This window comes from Halichoeres trimaculatus, unplaced genomic scaffold, assembly GCF_033239565.1.
Source record: "Halichoeres trimaculatus isolate MK-OKI-2021-1 unplaced genomic scaffold, fHalTri1.1 fHalTri1_scaffold_21, whole genome shotgun sequence".
NCBI lineage: Eukaryota > Metazoa > Chordata > Actinopteri > Labriformes > Labridae > Halichoeres > Halichoeres trimaculatus.
In genome coordinates, this window is record NW_027437199.1 from 4,792,257 (window position 1) to 4,811,991 (window position 19,735).

Here is a 19,735-nt window from a genome sequence, read left to right on the forward strand (position 1 = left end):
AAATTTTCTTTTTATTAAGAGATAATAAAGCTTTTGCTTCATACAAAAACTGGGTTGTTTAGAAAAGTGTAAGCTCCGACAACTTGTAGATAGATTTAATAATATAAAATGCATTATCATAGATGTAACGAGGGGATTGAGGCATCTGATTTTTTTTGGTAAGGCCTTAAAAAAAAAATATATATATATATATATATATATATATATATATATATATATATATATATATATATATATATATATATATATATATATAATTTTTTTATGACCTTACCAAAAAAAATCAGATGCCTTAATCCCCTCGTTTCATCTATGATAATTTATTTTATATATTTATTAATAGAGATATATACAGATGTATACATATCTTTTACCAACTTTAATGTCAAATTTTATAAAGCCTTTTTTTAAATAGCTTTACCTCTCAAAATGTTTATTTGTCCAAGATTGCCATAAATGTGGAGATTTTGAAACTTTGTCTCTTGCTTTTAAATGATATAATCTGTGTTATCTCTACAGTAAACATATAAAAAGTATCAAATTTGATGGTAAAAGTGATCTCCAGTCATAGTTTGAACTTAAACTACTGAGAGTTAACGTAAAAGAACAATAGTAGTCAAATTGCACAGAGAAAAAGTGAAGGGAGCTAGAACTGCTAATGAAAATAAAACGGTGAAACATGAAATTGAACATGATTATCCAATAAGAAGTTTTTGTCTCCGTTTAACAATCTGATAATGAGGGATGAGGAACTGATAATTGAGAGATAAAGGAGTTTTTGTTACCCTTAATTCAAAAAAGACCTTAATACTATTTAATTTTTCTTGTATCATAATAAAGTAAAAAAATCAGAAGTTATAGCGACCCTATTTCATCATAGAGCCACTGTTTACCCTCCACCTCCAGCTGCTTTGCTTATACAGTCAAAAAGCTCCTGCCAGGTCTGAGTTTGTCTCTGCAGATTAAACAGTTAGGAGCTGTTTTGAATACTTTGCATGTGATCGATTTCGTCTCATCATTCTGTCTGAACACATCCTAACATTCACTCTTTCCTCCCGTCCTGACCAAACTTCCTGACAGAGACACAGGATGGAGTGTTTTTATCACATTGATTGATGATAAATCGGCTTTTTTTCTCCTTCATTGTTTTTATGAATGAAGCGTTTTATCTTCTGTTTTTTTTTCTGTACAATCTTTGTTTCCACGCCTGCTGGACGATTGTGAACGATAAACACTTTGTGGATGTCACCCGGTAAACTGCAGACATTCTGGTTTCTGACCCTGAACGCCGGCGGGTCGGATTTTGCTTCAGTGGTTCTGGTACCTGAGTTTTAACAGCAAAAGAGCAGAGAGAATTGTGGGTGATGAGCAGTAACGTGGACGGACGGGTGACGGAGATAAATCTGAGAACATTAAAGATGAAACACGACACCCCTCGATAGACACTCAGACATAAATACAGCGTCTGCTCAGAGCTTCGTTACAGCAGCGAGGTTTTGTTTCAGTCCTTCTCAGGGGTTTTTCTGTCCCTCTCACCTCCTTCCTCCTCCTCTTCTTCCTCATCATCTCCAAACGTCGTCTCCTCCATGCCGATGAGCGACTGTGAGCGAGCTGCCACCTGTGCGGCGATGGCGGAGCTGAAGCTGAGAGCTGCTGAGCCGTGGATCTCCGTCAGTCTGTCCATCACGGTCACAGCGGTGACTTTAGGCGTCATGAAACAGTCCAGGCCGTTCTGCGCCTCCCCCTCCTCCAGGACGCCGTCGTACTGGTGCAGCTCTGAGGCTCCTCCCCCTCCCCGTGTACACACAGAAGCTCCTCCCAGCTCCTCCCCTTCCCTCATCTCTGAGCCGCAGCTGAACTCTGTCAGCGGCTGTGCCGAGGGGTCAGGACTCACCCTGCCGTCCCTTCCTTCCCCTTCCTCCCCTCTGTTTCCTGCAGGACGCTCTGAAAGGTGGTTTCCGTCTTCGTCACAAGCTTCTGCTGATCCGGGAGAAGTCACGGTGTCTGCGGCTGAGTCTGAAGCTTCGGTGCGAGCTGAGGGCGTCACGGCAGCTGGAGAAGGGGAGGAAACATGATTTAACAGCTTCATAAACGTCTGACTTTGATAGTTAATCACAAAACTAACATGATTCACTGAGCTCTCTGATCCAGGAGCAAAGCAAATGTTTGATCAGATTTATGCTGCAACTAGATGAGTGTTAATCTAAAGATTTTCAGTTTTTTTTAATTAATTCATCCAATTTTTCACTACAGCATGTCAGATTGTTAACAATTTGAGTTAAAGTCTCTCTATTTATGTAGAAAGTGATCAGATATCTTCTGATTTGCAGCTCTTAACTGAGGAAAGGGTTGAAAATGTACTACCTTAATATGTTTGGATGTCAGAAAGCTGCCGGGACAATTCAAGACGTCATTTTAAGACAACTTTAGCTCACAGTTTCAAAACTTTTAAGTGTTCAGATTATGATTTGAGGATGTAATAATGACCACAACCACAGTCTCAAGTAAATGCAGGGGATACAATGATGGGAAACATGGAGTTTCTTTTTCCAAGATGAAATTTTGACCCTCAGGATTTAAGGTTTTAACCCATGCACGATCCATCTCCACAGCTCAATGTGTATGTTTCCAGAGCTTTCTACAAAAAATGCTCAAGGCTTCTAAGTTTTGCAGGATCTCAGAGCAGGGTGCATCAACTCACCCAACAGGAAGTGAGGCACCAAAACAACCGTAATGGGAGAAATCACGTCCGAAGTCAGCAGGTTAGAGCAAGGGTCTACAACCTTAACTTTCATAGGAGCCGTTTTGCCTCAGCTCAAGTCATCCCAGAGCCACAAAATCTACTTCACAATGAAGACAAAAAAGTAAATAAAATTCTGAACATAGTCAAGATGTAGTAAAAAAACATCAAGACAGGAAGTGTTTTGAATTTATGAAATTGTACATGTGATGTCTTAGTTTTTTATTTGTAATGAATTTAAAATATTTGCTGAAATTGCAAAAATAAAATGCATATATTTCAAAATATTTTGAAATAGAAAAAAAAATTAAAATTTCAAAAAAAATAAAATTGAGAATATTAAAAAAAAAACTAAAATATAAAATTGTGAAATATTTACAAAGACTTTCAAAAAAAGGGAAACTGCATTAATTTCAAAATATTTTAAAATTGAAAAAAAAAATCAAATTGTAAAGTTTTAAAAAATTGCATACATTTCAAATACATAAAAATAGAAAAAAAACTGGAAAAATAGAAAAGAAATTTTAAAATTTTAAAAAACTTAAAATTGAGAATATTTGCAAAAAAATCTAAAATTTGATTAAATTGTGAAATATTTGCAAAAAATTCAATAAATAGTGAAATTGCAAAACTTTGCATAAATTTCAAAATATTTTAAAATTGAAAAAAATGCATCAAATAAAAAGTAATTTCAAAAAAAAAAAACTTAAAATTGAGAATATTTGCAAAAAAATCTAAAATTTGACGAAATTGTGAAATATTTGCATACAAAATTGAATAAATTGTGAAATATCAAAAATATGCAAAAATGAAAATATGATTAAATTTGTAAAAGAAAATCGAACAATTTTGATTTTTTTTTTTAAAAATTGCAAAAATTAAAAAATTCTTGAAAGAATACTTAAATTTAAAATGCGTTTTATTTCTTTTTTTAATGTTTCTTTTGCTTGTTTAATTGCTTATGTCTTGCCACTTATAAAGCATGTACATTTAGCCAGTTTGCTGGCAGTTAAACAAACTTAAGATTAAAATTCTTTATTCCAATTTTTTTTTTTTAAAGCTACAAGGAGCCACTGCAAAGGAGACAAAGAGCCGCATGAGGCTCTAGAGCCACTGGTTGAAGACCCCTGGGTTAGAGGTTTTCAGAGGGCGGTAACTATGAAAGGATGAGCTGAGGCCCATAATGGAGGCAGAAAAGCTTTGGTTCTGTTGTTACAACAGGAAATCCTCAGTCTTAGTGAGTGTTGACAGACGAGGAAGCTCGGAGCGAAACCACAGAGGATCAGAGACGGACGGAGCACGGATCTGGTGGAAGTCCAGGTCAAAATCAGCCTGATTCATCATTTTTATATATGTCAAAGAAACATATTCCTCACAGCTAAAGGAATATGTTTCTTTCAATTCATATCGGACAACCTTCAGTTATCACAGACGAGCTTGAAAGACGAAGAAGGTTTCCTTTCTTCTACTGACTTTGTTTTGGAAACTTTGCTTTGATGTCACTTACATTAGACTCCCTTTGAGTGTATTGTTTGACTCCACTGTTCAGAAACCTTTGGTACAAAAAGAAACCAAACAGCCTCTTTCTAAAAATGTCAACACAACACGCCCGTTTATCCGACCCGACAGATGAGCTGGGTGAGGTCAGACCTTGGTCGTTGAAGAGCAGCTGCTTCCTCTTCATCCTCTCCCCCTCTGACGCACGGAAGCCCAGCACGGCTTTCAGCTCGGACAGGACGCGGCGAGACTCCTCCCTCTCCCGCCGCTGCCTCTCCCGCTCCTCCGGTGACAGAATGTCCGACCAGGAGTCTCGACCTTCAGCGTCGGAGTCTGAGTCGGACACGTAGGCCTCCCACTCCTGAATGAGCATGAGGAAACTGATCAGGAGGAGCTTTAAAAGTGAGGGGATCTGGTGAATATGGAGGACATCAGGTGGATTCTTCATCTTACCAGCTCCTCTGGTACAGGATCCTGATCCAGGATCAGCGGATAGGATGGAGGAGGAGCAGGAATTTCTGCCAAAGAGGGGCCACACTGCTCCAGAGCCTCAGCGTTACCTGCAGAGATGTCCAAACAACACAAACACAATGACCTCGACAGTTTTTCTCGTCCCACATTCTGAAGGAGCGACTTCCTCCGGGAGCGGCATCAATCTTGAGTCACTATTAAGGAAGGAGGAAGTCTGCGCTAAAAATAGGAGCTGTGTAAATGTGGAAAGCTGAAAAACTATTCAAGGGGTGTTGGTGTTCTGTCAGGAGTGTTTTATGGTGTATTGAGAGGTACAGGAAGAAACGTGAGGCTAATGTGACACAGAACAAAACCTGCACAGCTGCAAGAGGCTGAACACTCCAGAGCAGGGGTCTGCAACCTTTACTTTCATAGGAGACATTTTACCTCAGCTCACCTGGATTAAAGTCATTCAGCAGCCAAAAAATCTACTTTAGATTCATAAAATGCTAAACATAATTAGATTTTTTTTTACTTCATCAAATTAAAAATGCGGGGTCTTAGTTTTTATTTGCAATAAATTTGCAAATATTACATAAAATTCAAAAATAAAAATACTGATATTCAAAAACATTTGAAAAATCTAAATAATTACAATTTTTCAAAAACTCAAAAAATTCAATTAATAAATGTAATAAAATTGGCAAAAAGTACCAACATTTCTGAAATGTAAAAAAAGGAAAAAGAACCCAACATTTTTAAACCTTTTTAGAAATTTGCTAAAAATTTCAAATATTTGCAAAAATAAGAAAAAGGAAACAATATGAAAAAATTTAAAAGAATTGTAAAATTTCAAAATTCTAAAATAAAAAAAAAATAAATAAAAAAAATAATAAAAATTCTTGAATTAGATAACATAAATTGATTATATTGCTCGACTCATCATTTCTCACAGATGAAATGAATTGCTAAATTTTCAAAAACTTGAAAAATTTAAAATTTATAAATTTTATTCTTTTAATTTAAAAGTTTGCCAAAATTACAAATATTTCTGAAATAAGAAAAAAAAGTAAAAAAAAAACATTTTTAAACTTCTTTTGAAATTGGCTCAAAATTTCTTAATGTTTGCAAAAATAAAAAAATGTGAACAGTTTAAGATTTAAGACAATTTTGAAATTTAAAATTCTATCCTTTAAAATAAAATAAAAAAAATAATAAAATAAATAAGTCTTGAATTTGATAGCATAAACTGATTATATTGCTCAAGTCATTATTTCTTGCTGATTGCTTATTTCTTGCCACATGTCAAGCATGTATAATAAGCCAACACGTTGGCAGTTAAATGAATCCATCCACACAGAGTTAAAATCTGTATTTTCTATCAGATTTGTCTTTTTGTAGATTTAGTTTTATAACCAGGGCTGTAAAACTTGAGGTTAGCCACAGGTGCATGGGAAGTTTCTGGGCTGTTGATGTTGTAGGAGGTGAAGTAGAGCAGTGGCAGGCTTTATTGACAGATGGGATGAAGATTTCACAAAATGTTAATACATGATTTCTTTCATGTCAATCTGTTTAGTAATCATTAACCTCTTTAAGAAAATAAAAATTCATTATTTCAGTCATTTGTTTTTAAAGCTACAAGAAACCACTGCAAAAGAGTCAAAGAGCTGCAGGTTGCAGGATTTTTAGATACAAGGCTGTAAAATAACTTTTGGTCTATTTTAAAATGGTTTTGTTGTGGTGATGGAGCGGGCTCACCTGGACAGGCGTTGACTCGTCTCAGCATGCGCTCCACCTGGTTGATGGTGTCCTCCCAGCAGCCGGTGCTGGCCTGCATGTGAGGCTGCAGCTGGTGCAGCCGCTCGCTGAGCTCTTGGTAGCCCTCGAATGTCAGCTCTATGGGCTCTTTGGACACCATCAGCTTCTCCAGGTCGTCCTCCAGGATGATCATCCTGAAGTTAATCAGACGTGAAGACAGTTACAGGCTGAAATTGTTAATTTTAGAGAGCCAAGCTTCCTAACTCTTCTACATCTCTCAACGCTCTGTTATTACTGCTCTGCTGAGGGAATGACCCAGTTCTCTAACCCTCATCTCATGTAAAGCAGCAGTGCTGATTGAGGGCACTCAGGTTGTGTTTGGGTGTGTGTGTCTCACTCGCTGAGCAGGGCCTTCAGGTGCAGCTGCAGGCTCCTGATGGAGGTGTGCAGAGTGTTGAGCTCTCTGCATTTCTCCCCTGCCCGGCCCGTCCTGTCGGATCCCGTCGTCCTCAGCTGCGTCTCAAAGTGCCGATGGAAGTCGTAGCTGCGCTGCACCTCGTAGAGGCAGCTGGCCAGGGCGTGATGGAGGGGCTCGGTGACTGCGGCGATGGAGCGATGCAGAGGGGGAGGAGGGGGCGGTGGAGGAGGGGGAGGAGGAGGAGAGGGTGAAGGAAGGGAGGTGTCTCCTTTGGTGCAGCCTTCTTCTAATTCCTCTATTCTTTGGGGGGAAAGGAGGAGAGCCAGGCGACGGAAACATTCAGAGCTCTGTCCCACCCACAGCTGAAACAGCATCTGCAGGAAGAGCGAACAATAAAACATCTGATAGGAGCCGTTCATCACAACATCAGCACCGATCCTTTACAGCTCTCAGCTGCTGCTTTTATCCTCTGCTCTCACCTTTATCTGCTCCCTGCCTTATGAGCTCTGAGATAACACTGTGTTTACAGCCTGAGAGCTTCAGAGAGCAGCACAGGGGTGGATGAAGAGCATGTGGATTAAAAGCATCTTCAGTTTCATTTCCGCTCTGGTGTCTGAGGAGTTCCCAAACTTTTCAGCTCATGACGTCCTAAATGCTTGAGACTGGTGACCTTCTGCTGCAGGAATATACTAATAAGCCAATAAAAACTACACCTATTCAATCTAATGTGTGTAAAATCAGTCTACCTTTGTGCACATTTTGCTGTTTCCTAAATTATTTTACCTCCTCCTATACTATTGTTATCCTGGTTTAATCAACTCAGCAGGTTTTACCAAAGAAAACCAATGCAACAGTGACTGTTTACAAGTTTTTATTTTTTTATTTTTTATTACTATTTTTTTTTACTATTTATTCTGAGATCAAAGTCAGAATTTTGATTTTTCAGAAAAAATAGTAATAAAAAAAATTTGGATCTTTTTGTTCAGTGGCCCTAATCCACCTCCGTAGTTTACATGCTTTTATATAACATCATATTTACCTAAATATTTTCATGCACATTTTTACAATAATGGATGAAATGTGCAAATTTTAAAAGGTTTTGGTTTTGGAAGGCATTTCCCCAACCACACTATCCATGTATCCATAATCTAGTTCATTCCTCTGCAACCTAGCTATGCGCTGCCCTGTTGGTTGTTTTTTGTCTCTTTTCATCATCCTTGCTTTTGGAGTGGGCCATTACTTTATATGGCTGATTTGTCGGTCGTGGACACCAAACTGGTTTTGTCTTCAGTGATATTTTTACTACTCTATCTCCTGTGTTTGTCTGGAGATCCTTCATGTAACCATGGCTGCATTGTTTACATGTGAAATCAGCTGTTAGCAGCCTGTAGCATGTCAACGCTAACTGGTGCTAGGCCGGATGTTTCCCCACAAGGTGAGGAGAAGGAGGTGAGGACAACGTGCTGGTTCTCAGGTGTGAGCTAAGAAGTGATGACATGGACCTGTCCTTCCATCCATCATGATTGGGAACGTAAGATCTATCTCCAATAAGATGGACAAGCTAGCCATGCTAACCCAGCAACAGAGGGAATACCAGAAGGCAGAGTAGCATCATGCTATTCACAGACATGGCTAACAGAGCTAACACTGGACATGAACGCCAGGAGACAGAGACTGAACAGACTGCTGAAGAAGCTCAGTCCTGGACCCTGTGGAGGTGGAGGCTGGCTGACTGGACAATAATGGACAAGCTGTCAGCATCTATTCTATTCAAACCTAACATGCTTTGACTCTTTGGATTTAATCAACATTGATTGTTAAGAGTACTTTAGGAACTTTAAGCCTATTCTTTCACCTTTAGACTGAGCCAAGTTACCTATCATACTGATTCTCATGTGCTAGGTTTAAGCTTTGATCAAATGGGGGACAAATGTCCATAAATCAGCCTGAGGCTGTGTCTAAAATGTCTATACATAACATTTTTTATCTAATTAAGGTCTCTTCATGTTTTCTCTCCGCTCTTACCTTCAGGGCAGGCAAGCTGTAATCATCCGTCAGTTCCTGAGCCTGCTCGTCTCCCAGGTGTTCGATACCTAAGCCGAGCCCGAGCTCCTTCAGAGGCACCGCAGACACGTAGTTGGTCACATTATCGATCTCAGAGTTCAGAGGGAACGTTGGCAGGAGTTAAGGACTCAACAGGAAGTTCATAGTTTCTCAAAGCATCAATATTCTGTTCTTATATGCTGCGAAGCTAAAACAAAGCCTGATGACTTTTCCTCTTTATGCTCCAGATATCAACACATTCAGCATCTTTGAGCCTCCAGGTAAAGGATATGCCTTGAGCATGTGACAGGTTGCTCTACGTGAGGCTCTGAAGGCCGAGCGGAGTGCCCGGTAAAGTGCTTTCCTCAGTCCGATGAGCTGCTGGCCGCGCGGCATCGCCCCGGGCCCCGCCCTGCTAAAGGAGCCGGCCGCACTCACCCTGTCGAGCAAACTTGACAAGTGAAATGTGATACAACTGTGGAGACGTCCCAGAGAGGCAGGGGGGCACATACAACACTGAACGGCACAGGACTAACGGCGACACAGGAGACGGGGCTGACTGAAAACACAGGAGCGCTGACGGCACACGAGGACATGCTACTGGAACAACAGATAATGTGCTTCGTCACTTATTTTCAGAGAGTTACACGACAAGATTGACACCACTGGCGCCCCTGTGTGAGAAATAAAAACCTAATCTGCAGCTGGTTAGCTTAGCTTAGCGTAGCATAGCAGAAACTAAGAGAAACTGAGGCTGTCCAAACACATTCACTGCACAGGCATGACAGTGGTGTCGATCTTCACGTCGAACTCTCAGGAAAAAAAGCTGATGAGTTAATAAAAGTGTAACTTTTCTATTTGTGATTGAAGTGTAATGATAGATAATCAGTGTTTTTAGACAGAGCAGAAGCTACAGACAGATGGACACAAACAGTGTTCTAAAATAAGTGGGCCCATGAATAATGAAAGACCTCTAACACACCACCTAAGAGCTACAGCTACCTCTACAGAAGTGAATTAACTCAGCAGGCTTGATCCAGACAGAGACAGGGAATCAGCGTTGTGTGATTGGGTGAAGAGACTTAAAACCACTTACAGGGTGAACCCTCTGGAGATGACCTCCGTCTCCTGCACCAGGCGCAGCGCTTTCCGCGACAGCCCCGTCAGAGTCTTGCTGTTGTGGACCAGCGTCTGGAGCTGCGTGGCTCGCGCGTGGACGACTCTCTGCATGCGGCCGAGCCTCCACAGCGTGAACCCCCGCAGCCCCACCCAGCCCAGCAGAGCCAGGCCCCACGGAGCTGCTGCCAGAGACCACAGGCCCTCCGAGGCGGAGCAGAGGCCGAGGAGGACCGCGGCCAGGCCGACCAGCCCTGCAACGTCCCTGAGGGAGGATGAGAGGAGCGAGTCTGGATTAGGACGACCTTATATGGTTCAGTTTTAAAGTCTGGGGTGAAAATAGACTCATCATGCCTTTTGTGGCCCTGGGGTAAAAAACAGAGGTCTGACATCGGGCTTTAACACTAAAAATGTTTGACAGATGTCTGAAATCAATCTATCATGACAGGATATAAATATGGAACCTAGAGCTGCTCAAAACAGGAGCTGAAGAAGCCAAAATGTGCACTTTTTCCTCAGTAAGAGGTAATTTTGTCAACTTTTCTGATACTTAAATTTAAATTTTGGTTTCCATATCAACAATTTTGTGTGATTTTTACCCAAAAACCTTCAAATAAATACTTTTAACACCATCGTCTTTGCTTTCCTTTACAATTCTAGGAAAAAATGATATTTTTTATGATATTTTGACGATATCCACAGTTAAAGAATCTGTCCTTTTGTGTTTTTGGCAAAGGTATCTCATAAAAGATCTTTTGAAGCCAACCTTGGAAGAAAATTTCAGAGCTTAAATGAATTTAAGACTCAGAAATCTATGTTTATGTTAAATTACCTGAGAAAAACACAACAAAACATGTTTAGTCCAATCATCGTACCATAGAGAAGGCTTGGCTAAGAGACTGGGTCTGGGCAGGGTGTTTCCTCGACTGGTTGAGGCAGAAGGAGAGGAGCTGAGAGTGAGCAGACTCGGGTCTAACAGCTCGATCAGCTCCACATCCTCCTGCAGCAGCACGTCCTGGTCCAGGATGCACCTCGCAGAGTACTGGCCGAACACGCAGTCCTGCGAGGGAGCAGAAACACGTGAAAGAAGTGCTGAAAGGTGCTGGTTTCAGCGCCTGCATTCCTGTCTGCTTCTGATTCCACCTACCAGCTGCTGACCCAGCTTATGAGACGCAGCCGCCTGGTGAAACGGACTCCATCTCCACAAGGCTTCAGCCAGCCTCCACAAACGTCCTCCCTGTGACCACACAAAGAGGAGAGGTTAAAATCCACCACCTTCATCCAGATCTGTGTCACAGATTCCTACAAATTCACCTGCATGTCTGCTTCTCTTTGTTTTTTTTTTTACCCAGGAAACACATTAAACAGAAACTGTTCACGCTGACAAACAACCACGTTCACGCTACAAAGGAGTCTCCCAGGAGACCGACTCTTTTGGGAAACAACAATAGCAGAGCTGTGTGTTTGTAAAAACACTCATTCACGGGTCTCATGTCGCTCTGCAGCAGCACAAAAACACTTTCGCTGAATGTTTACATTTTTGGCATCAATAAAACTTTCAAAGTACATGTTTCAGGAACGGAAAGGAAGAAATCTTTCAGATCCAGAAAAAGAAACAAGTTGGTCATCTCTTACTGGAAACAGGACACAGAAAAACACACTCCTTTGTTTGGTGTCTTGCCTACTTTATGTGCCTGCATTCCTGGGCCTGTAGACTCCTCTCTGTAAACAGTCTGAGACATCCAAACACAACCCCAGCGACACGCTGCCTCACATTTTAGAGCGCGTTGACATTTTGATGCAGAAAAACGCTGCTTGAAGTTTACTCTGTGAAAGCTTGGACGCAAAACTCTTAATTCTGAGTGTTGCTCAATCATTAATCGGATCGATGACGTGCTAATGAGCTTACAGTGCTCGGTTTTCTGGCCTCGTGTTTGTGTGAGGATTCAGTTAAACCACTTTTTTTTCTGTTTCTGAAGGTAAAATGAGAGAATCCTGCAGAAATCAGCGTCCTAAAAACACCCCATGGTGTGTGTGTGTGTGTGTGTGCTCCAGTTTGCAGGAGACACTTGCAGAGATTGATTCAGACTGGGCGGTCTGCTCACTGACCCTACTCTCCTCCTCAGGGGAGTAACGCACAAGTGGTACTAGCCCACAGGCTGCAGCAATATTGGTGATTGGTCAGAGACTGAGTTTCAGGACTGAGCATTCGAAAGCATCAGCTCTGTGGAGCAGCTAATCCTCCCCACGCTACGACAGGATGATGCAAACCATGTTCAGATTAACTCCCACATGTCTTGATGCTCTCTTTACTGTATTACACCCTGTCTGTCTGGCAGCATCAGCTCTTACTCATCAGTATTCTCCTGTCGTCACACAGGGATCTCTGCAGCTTACAGTCACCAGTGTGACTGTCACCATATACGAGAAGAGACACAGTCAGAATATGATACCAAGATGGTTTTAATCAACTGTTAACCCTATAACGCCAAACGTATCATATTTGATACATGACTTTTTCAGCCTTCCACATAAGCAGTGTGGTATTTTTTATCCTGAAAAACCTGATGTGTAGAATCAGATAGATGCAGTGCACAGATAAACCAACACTGGGGTAGTAAGTCACTCATTAGCCGCCCTTCCAGTGACACTCTAAGACCAAGGTTATAATAGTTAACTAAAACGAAACTAAAAAGGAAAACTAAAATTTAAAGTACATTGCAGTTAACTCAAACTAATAAAAACTAGAAGAGAAAACAAAAACGATAAGTAAACTATAACTGTATCTTGTGTTCACGAAACTAACTGAAACTAACTGAAACTAACTAAAATTATAGAAAAAATGTCCTTAGTTATAGTTTTTGACAATGTTAATAGCCTTTAGGATTTAAATCTATCCAACACATTTTTCCAACCAATTTTATGACAGTTTTCGGCAGTTTTCAGAGCCTTACAGCACCATCATAGCGACGTACTGGGACATACTTCTTTACTGCACTGACTGTCTGTCTGCGTTGAGCGTCTCGTAGCCAGCTGTGGCTCTGCAGCGGAGGTAGCGCCGTTTTACGACACAATGAGAACTAGAGCCTTATTTAGCGGTGTTTTTGTGTGAAAGTAACGCGCTGAAAATTCTCTAAACAAAGCGTGAATGCAGACCAATATCAGATTTTTTCGGTGGGAGTCCGTTTATTTGTGTTTTTGGTCAAGTAAAATATGGCCCCGTCTGAGTGCAGAGGAAACCGGCAGAGGAGCAGGGAGGGGGTGTTTGGCGCGAGCGCTCTGGGCTTCTACTGCACAAAAACACTGCTGTAGGGGTAATTTCTGCCCTAAACCTTGTGATAGGACCCAACTTGTTCCATCCCAGAGGATCACTTTGAGAATTAAAATATTGATATTTTATCACAGGTCAAAGTATCATGATACATTGCTGTATTGATATTTTTTCACACCTGTAGTGATAAAAAAAAACTCAGATTAACATGAATGATTGTATGAGACTGGAAGAAGCAAACAAGACCAAAAATGAGAGGACTGATCATTTTTAAAAAGTGATTTTTAAAGTGATCCACATATTTAGTACTTCAAATTGAGCAGGATAAAACCCGTCCTGGAAATTGAGGTTGCAAGCCCTATGAGGCAAACCCTTGAGCAGGTGGCCCCTGGGTTTGATTCCCACCTGCAGTCTCTTTCCAACATGTCACTTTCAAGTCTCATTTTGTTTCCAAGACATATTAAGTCCCAAAATACTACTAAAAAAATGAGTAACTGCTTCGTCCAGAAGGGGAGCCAGAATCCACACAAACCAAAAGTTCCTCTCAGTGGCTTTAATATCACACGTTTCAAACAAATATCTTTGACTTCATTAACATCTTGAAGTCAGGAGAAACATTGTGCATATGTTCAAACTTGACAGTGTGGCTGTTTATTGATCAGACAGATTCATGTCTGTGTGAACAAAATGTTTGTCCCCAACTCCGACATTATCAGAGCTCCAGGAAAGCGTTCACCAAAGGAAGAGCCGAAAGCTTTCCTGTCTTATCCCAATCTCTCATCCTCCAAAACTCCTTACAACAACAGCCGGGCAGAGAGGAAGCATGACACGTACGGAAAGTTCCTGAACGAAGCAAACACGACGCTGCTTCCTGTCCTGAACTGTGCCCATGTGATCCAGAGCATCCCAGGACACATGGTGAATAAAAGGCTAGCTAAAACAACAACACGACTTTCATTCACAGTTTGATCAAAGAAAGGGAAATAAAAAGCTCATAAAGAGCTTAAAATGAGACATTAAAGATCACACAAACCCAGTCTGAAGAATCAGATGAATGTTCGCAAACAGAGTCTGAGAGGATGCTCAAAGGAGCAGGAATAACGTCACAGCGTGTGACGACAGTAATCATATTTAGTCTATCTTTGGAACGATCAGCAGCAGGAGAGCAAACACAACAGTGAGAGGTTTTCTGTGCCAAGAACATTTAATTCAAAGAACTAAATACCTGCATGAGTGTGAAGGAAGCCCTTTGTGTCATGTCCTGTCTGGCTGAAGCAGCGTACATACCGGAGAACATTAGAGTGAGTGGATTTTAATGTGTCAGAGACGGAGTAAACAGTCAGATTCATGCCTCTCTGTCTGGCTGCAGAGGTCAAACAGTCACACACAGCCTCAGGGCAGATCCACAGACAGTTGCTCCAGTTATTGGGGGTAGAGGGAGTCACCCCGTCACCCTAACTGCCTTTGTGTACAAAAAAACTACAAATGATTTACATAAAATTTTCCTACTTTTCACCAACTGAACAGAGAAAGAGGCAAAGGACTGATGCAAACACTGTGTGGAGGACAGGAGCTGGAACTCACTTTGGTTTTCTGTGGAGCTCCATCAGGAGAGGCGGTGTCGCCCTCTTGTCCATCGCAGTCCTCGTCCTGCGCTGCCGTCGGACATGCCTCAAAGTCTGTGTGCCCTAAATCGTGCAGGTACTGGAAAAGAGGAGAGTTCTGCGAAAACAGAGTTAAAGAATGATGGATGAGAGGAATGATGGATCAAAAACTGCAAGATGAGTGAAAAGGAGGGGGGAAATCCTGAGCAGGAGTGGATTGAGCTGACACTCACACTGAATTTGCCCTATTTTTTGCACAGTGTGAAATGTGACTAATGAAAGAGAAATCATTCGTCAAGTTAGCAAAGTGAACGTCCCCTCAGGATGTACCAGCACCTCTATCTCCAGCATGCAGCTTATTTTAGAGCTCAGGGAGGAATGCAGTAAAGCCAAAGTGTCTTCACATGTGAATCTGTTCATCATCATACTAGAGCTGAAATGATTCCTCGAATGATTCGAGGTACTCGACTACAAAAAATACTCGAGTAATTTTCTCTGCCTCGAGGAATCGTTTAATTTTAAAAAAGATCAAAGAGTGGTGTTTCAAATAGAGCTAAGGCTATATTAAGAGAGTTTTCAGACCCCTCAAGCTACCTCTCGTACAAAATAGCAACTAGCAATAGGCCTGTCACGATAATCAATAAATCAATTAACCGAACGATGAATAAAAACATCCTTGGTAAGTTTGCCAGCCTCGATGAACTGACACGTGCATGCATGTTTGTTTTCCTCCTCTCTTTCGACCAAAGAGGCTAAATGAGAAGATGGCTCACTACGTCTATCTTTCCTAACATGGGGGTGCATAGGTTCTATAGCAGATTTAGCGGATTTATAGCAGAGGGAGCATCTGTCAAAAATGCGATCTTTGGGGTGAAGACGGGGCTGCTCACATGTACACACAGAGAGAGCTGAAGCGAGCGTCCTGAGGGGTAAGGAGGAAACACACGCTAATATGAGTGATGGCACGAAAGCCGCCTGCCACAGTCCCAGTGTGGGAATATTTTGTTTTTTTATCAGAATGAACAAAGTGTGAGCTCATGAACACCAACGCACTGATATGTCGCATTTGTTTGAAAATAGTGGCGACGAAGAAGAAGAAGGGGAGGTGCAGCGGAGCCTTGTTCTTTGACAATCCGCTCTTACTGAGGCTTTTGGTGGGCAAAGTAAATAGAAATAAAAGCGCCAAATGGTGGGCGCTCAAAGACAGCTACATTGCCAAAGAAATGCAGCCCTTCAATACGAATGAAAGCCAGAAATGTTAAAAATGTTTGACAGACAGTACGGATTGACTGGGTACAAGTACATGTTACAAACAATTCAGGAACTGTATAAACTCCCTTTTATTTAGGCTATAGTTTTTATTGTTTTCTTTTTTTGGGGGAGTTTCGTTTTTTCTTTAGAGACAGGGTCTATGTTTTATTGTTTTTGATTAGTATTAATTATTTTCATTGACATGTATTTTTTTTCTAAAAGAGAGTCCATTTCATTTTCATTATATTTTTTTTCTCTTTCTTGTTTGTTAAATTTATTATACTTCCTGTTTAAAACATTTTATTTAAAAGATCCTGACCTTTTAATTACAGGTAAATACTCTTAAGAAATTACAGTTTCTTGCTTTTGATATTGTGTACTCACTTTATTATCCCATTTATCGTAATTACATCAATGAAAAAATGGAAAAAAAAAAAAAATCAAAATAATATTGACAATAATATTGTTTATCTGCAATAATATTTAGGAAAATTATCGTATAGTAAAACTTGTTATCATGACAGGCCTAACTAGCAACAAATCTGGCTTCTTTTCTGGAGTCTGGAGACCAATGGGTCATTCTATGAAACGGGTGCCATTTGGGTCCGCAGCATTTGATGAGATGTACAAAGCACAAAAAATGTGTCAAAGTGTGTTTACAAATTTTGGAGCTACCAAAGCAAGTGCTCTTATTGACATGCTGTATTAGAAAATTCTATTTCTTAAAGAGAAAAATTTTCATTTGAAAAATAACTGGTCTTTAACTAAACAAAAATCTATTTTATCCGATTACTCGATCACTCGATTAATCGATTAATCGATGGGATTTTCAGTAGAATACTCGAATACTAAAATATTCGATAGCTGCAGCCCTACATCATACTCTTATGTGCAGATCAGGGCTGTGTTTTCATCCTGCCCCCCAGATTCCCCTGAAATCCCTCTGTCGTACACTGAGCTAAACATAAGCACAATCCATCATGTAAAACCCTTATCTTCTTATACAGAGCTTTCCGACCCTGAACAAAGAAGGCTCACAAAGAACGTGAAAGAAGCAGTGCGACTGCCACTGTTACTGGGTGTAAAATTGATAACTTAGTGTTGTGGTCTGACCAGATTAATTATGTAGTCTCCAAGATGGAAAAGAAGATCGCTATCTCTGGATTTGTTCCACATTTTGTCATGCAAGATGTTGTTAAGTCTCTTCTTCCATAGTATAAGAAAACATTATGGTTATTTGTCATGGTTTTATACCGCACAAGTGAATTTAGAAAGGCATACTGATCTTTTTTAACTTTATGTTCTTGGCTTTAAAGAAACTGAGTGGTTTTGAATGTTGTTTTTGTTTTTGTTTTGCTGAGTGAACCCTAAAAGGACTAGAAATTACTTTGTGAAAGCTCATAGAGATCCAGATAAGGAAAGAAGGAAAACATCCAGTAGATGCATGACCCAGTTCTTTCCCAGCTGCTGTTGCATTGAGAATATTTCTCTCAGCATCTGTGCTGTTGTGTTGCATGTGACCAGCTGCACAGGAGCATCACACTTTCATTCATTTATCCATCATTCATAATTCAGCGATGCATTTTTAGAAAGAAACAGTCGAAGCATTACTCACATGCATTGTCAGATGAATTCGCAGCTCATGTTGTCATTATCCAGATGTAGCTGTATGTGTGTGTGTGTGAGTGTGTTAGTGTGAGTGTGAATGGCTTTTCAGAACCGACGCATTGGATCTGGTCATCCCCACCCCACCTTTAACCACCAGTCTGATGAAACACCAGCAACAACAGCACCCGGCTCAGCCTCTCCCATGACCACCAAAGCTCCTTGGCAGACAAATTATAAGCACCCAGCTAATTCTGTGGATTTGTTTCGTGTTGCCAATGCACGGCAACAGGCAAACAGCTGCTAATGAAAGGCTAACACAGCGTTCCGGGAAAGCTAACACAACGTTTACATCACTACAAAGCTAGGAGGCATGACAAAGCATCAAATACAAGTTTCGTCAACAAGCAGCGGATACGATACGAACCTCAAATACCACATCTTCATCAAACTCCTCAGTCATTGCTCTCCCCCATCTACACACAGCCCGTTTAGCATTCTGAACCTGTAGGCTGCAGCAGTCGGGAACAGCCGGTGAGAAGTTGGTAGTTAGCCGGTTGCTAAACTTGCTCTAAAACTACACTACCCAAAATTCAACTGTCGAACAGTAAGTTCCTCGTGAGTAACGGTCGAGTGCTGGTGCACGAGAGCGCTTCGTGTGGTCGCGAGAGGATGAAGCCCAACCGTTAGGGAGAAGAAATATCAAACAGACGTAAGAATCAATGGCTGGACCGGAAATGTCTTTCAAAATAAAAAGATAAAGGCTAAAAACACGAAGTTATAGAGTCCGATTAAATTTCTGACCTTTATGTTGAAATGCTGAGTCAGCATTTCAACATATTTTTCTCCTGTGACTTTATTCTTATTCTTTTGTACGTTTTTTTTTGTTCGTTAAACACTTCAAATGATGTCCGATTTACCATTCAAATTTTAAACTATTCAGCTTCTTCTCGAGATGTGTGCTATGATTTTTCTAATCTCTAATCCGTTCACTTTTTGATTAAACAGACCAAAATAACTTAACAAGCCCTAACAACCAAACAAAGAAAAAAACTTAAGAGTTTTCAACAAAGACCAAGTCCTACTCAGATTACCCAAAAGTACTTAAACCAAACAAATTCTTTTCAAGCTAAAACAAACTTCTAATATGGCTACAGAACACAGCACAGGACCTGATCAAACCTATGGGGCCTTTCCTGCTCCTAAAACGAATCTACCCCCATGCCTAACCCTAAAAATCTTTACAACAGACCAAAAACTTTTTAAAATCAACAAAAACAAAAACAAAAAGTTGAAGACGTTATTGGTCTGTTGTAAAGATTTCTTTTAGGGGTAGGTATGGGGTAGGTTTGATGGGAGAAAGTGTTTGGGCTAGGTTTTTAAGGTTAAAAATGAGCTCTACAGTGGTCCAGCGCTTGATTGTTGTGAAAGTTAACATGTCCTCAGTAGTGAACCTTGAGGGCATTGGTTGTTTGGCCTTTTATCACTTGACATCCTCAAGAAAGGCCCCTCGGGTTTGATCAGGTCCTGTGCTGTGGTCTGTAGCCATATTAGAAGTTTGTTTAAGCTTGAAAAGAATTTGTTTGGTTTAAGTAGTTTTTGGTAATCTGAGTAGTTAGTGGTCTTAGTTAAGAACTCCTATCTAAATTTTGGTTTGGCTGTTAGGGCTTGTTAAAGTATTATGGTCTGTTATTAATTTAACCTTAAAGTTAAATCTGATCTCGAAAAAGGCTATCTGGTTTAGGGAGGGATTACAGAGTTCAAGGTAAACAGAAGTAAAATGTGGTAGGTAGTAGTTAAAAAAATGTACTTATTAATCCGCCCAAGGCTTCTCATGCAACCTCACAACAACAACAACAACAACAACAACAACAACAACAACAACAACAACAACAACAACCACCTTGTATTTTCTGGTACTAAAATAGGTAAAGATTTGATAAAAATGTGATAATTTATGTGAGTTTGTGTCTTAATGCCTT

The 19,735-nt window shown here is 40.5% G+C and overlaps 1 protein-coding gene across 2 annotated transcripts; it reads right to left on the bottom strand.

Moving 5' to 3' along the window:
* Positions 1 to 305: 305 nt before the first annotated feature.
* On the bottom strand, positions 306 to 18,376 carry vezt (vezatin, adherens junctions transmembrane protein). 2 transcript variants are annotated; one of them, XM_074698668.1, is made up of 12 exons: positions 18,181 to 18,376; positions 14,878 to 15,015; positions 11,170 to 11,259; positions 10,898 to 11,082; positions 10,003 to 10,287; positions 9,199 to 9,345; positions 8,889 to 9,036; positions 6,843 to 7,237; positions 6,446 to 6,639; positions 4,691 to 4,797; positions 4,391 to 4,598; positions 306 to 2,052 (listed from the first exon to the last, which is right to left on the bottom strand). In XM_074698668.1, the coding sequence occupies exons 1-12, from the start codon at positions 18,214 to 18,216 to the stop codon at positions 1,502 to 1,504; spliced, it is 2,484 nt and encodes an 827-aa protein (XP_074554769.1). In that variant the 5' UTR covers positions 18,217 to 18,376; the 3' UTR covers positions 306 to 1,501. The 2 variants fall into 2 exon arrangements, with proteins under 2 accessions (XP_074554769.1, XP_074554768.1); XM_074698667.1 differs by having other exon boundaries at positions 9,199 to 9,357.
* Between the last annotated feature and the right edge of the window lie 1,359 nt (positions 18,377 to 19,735).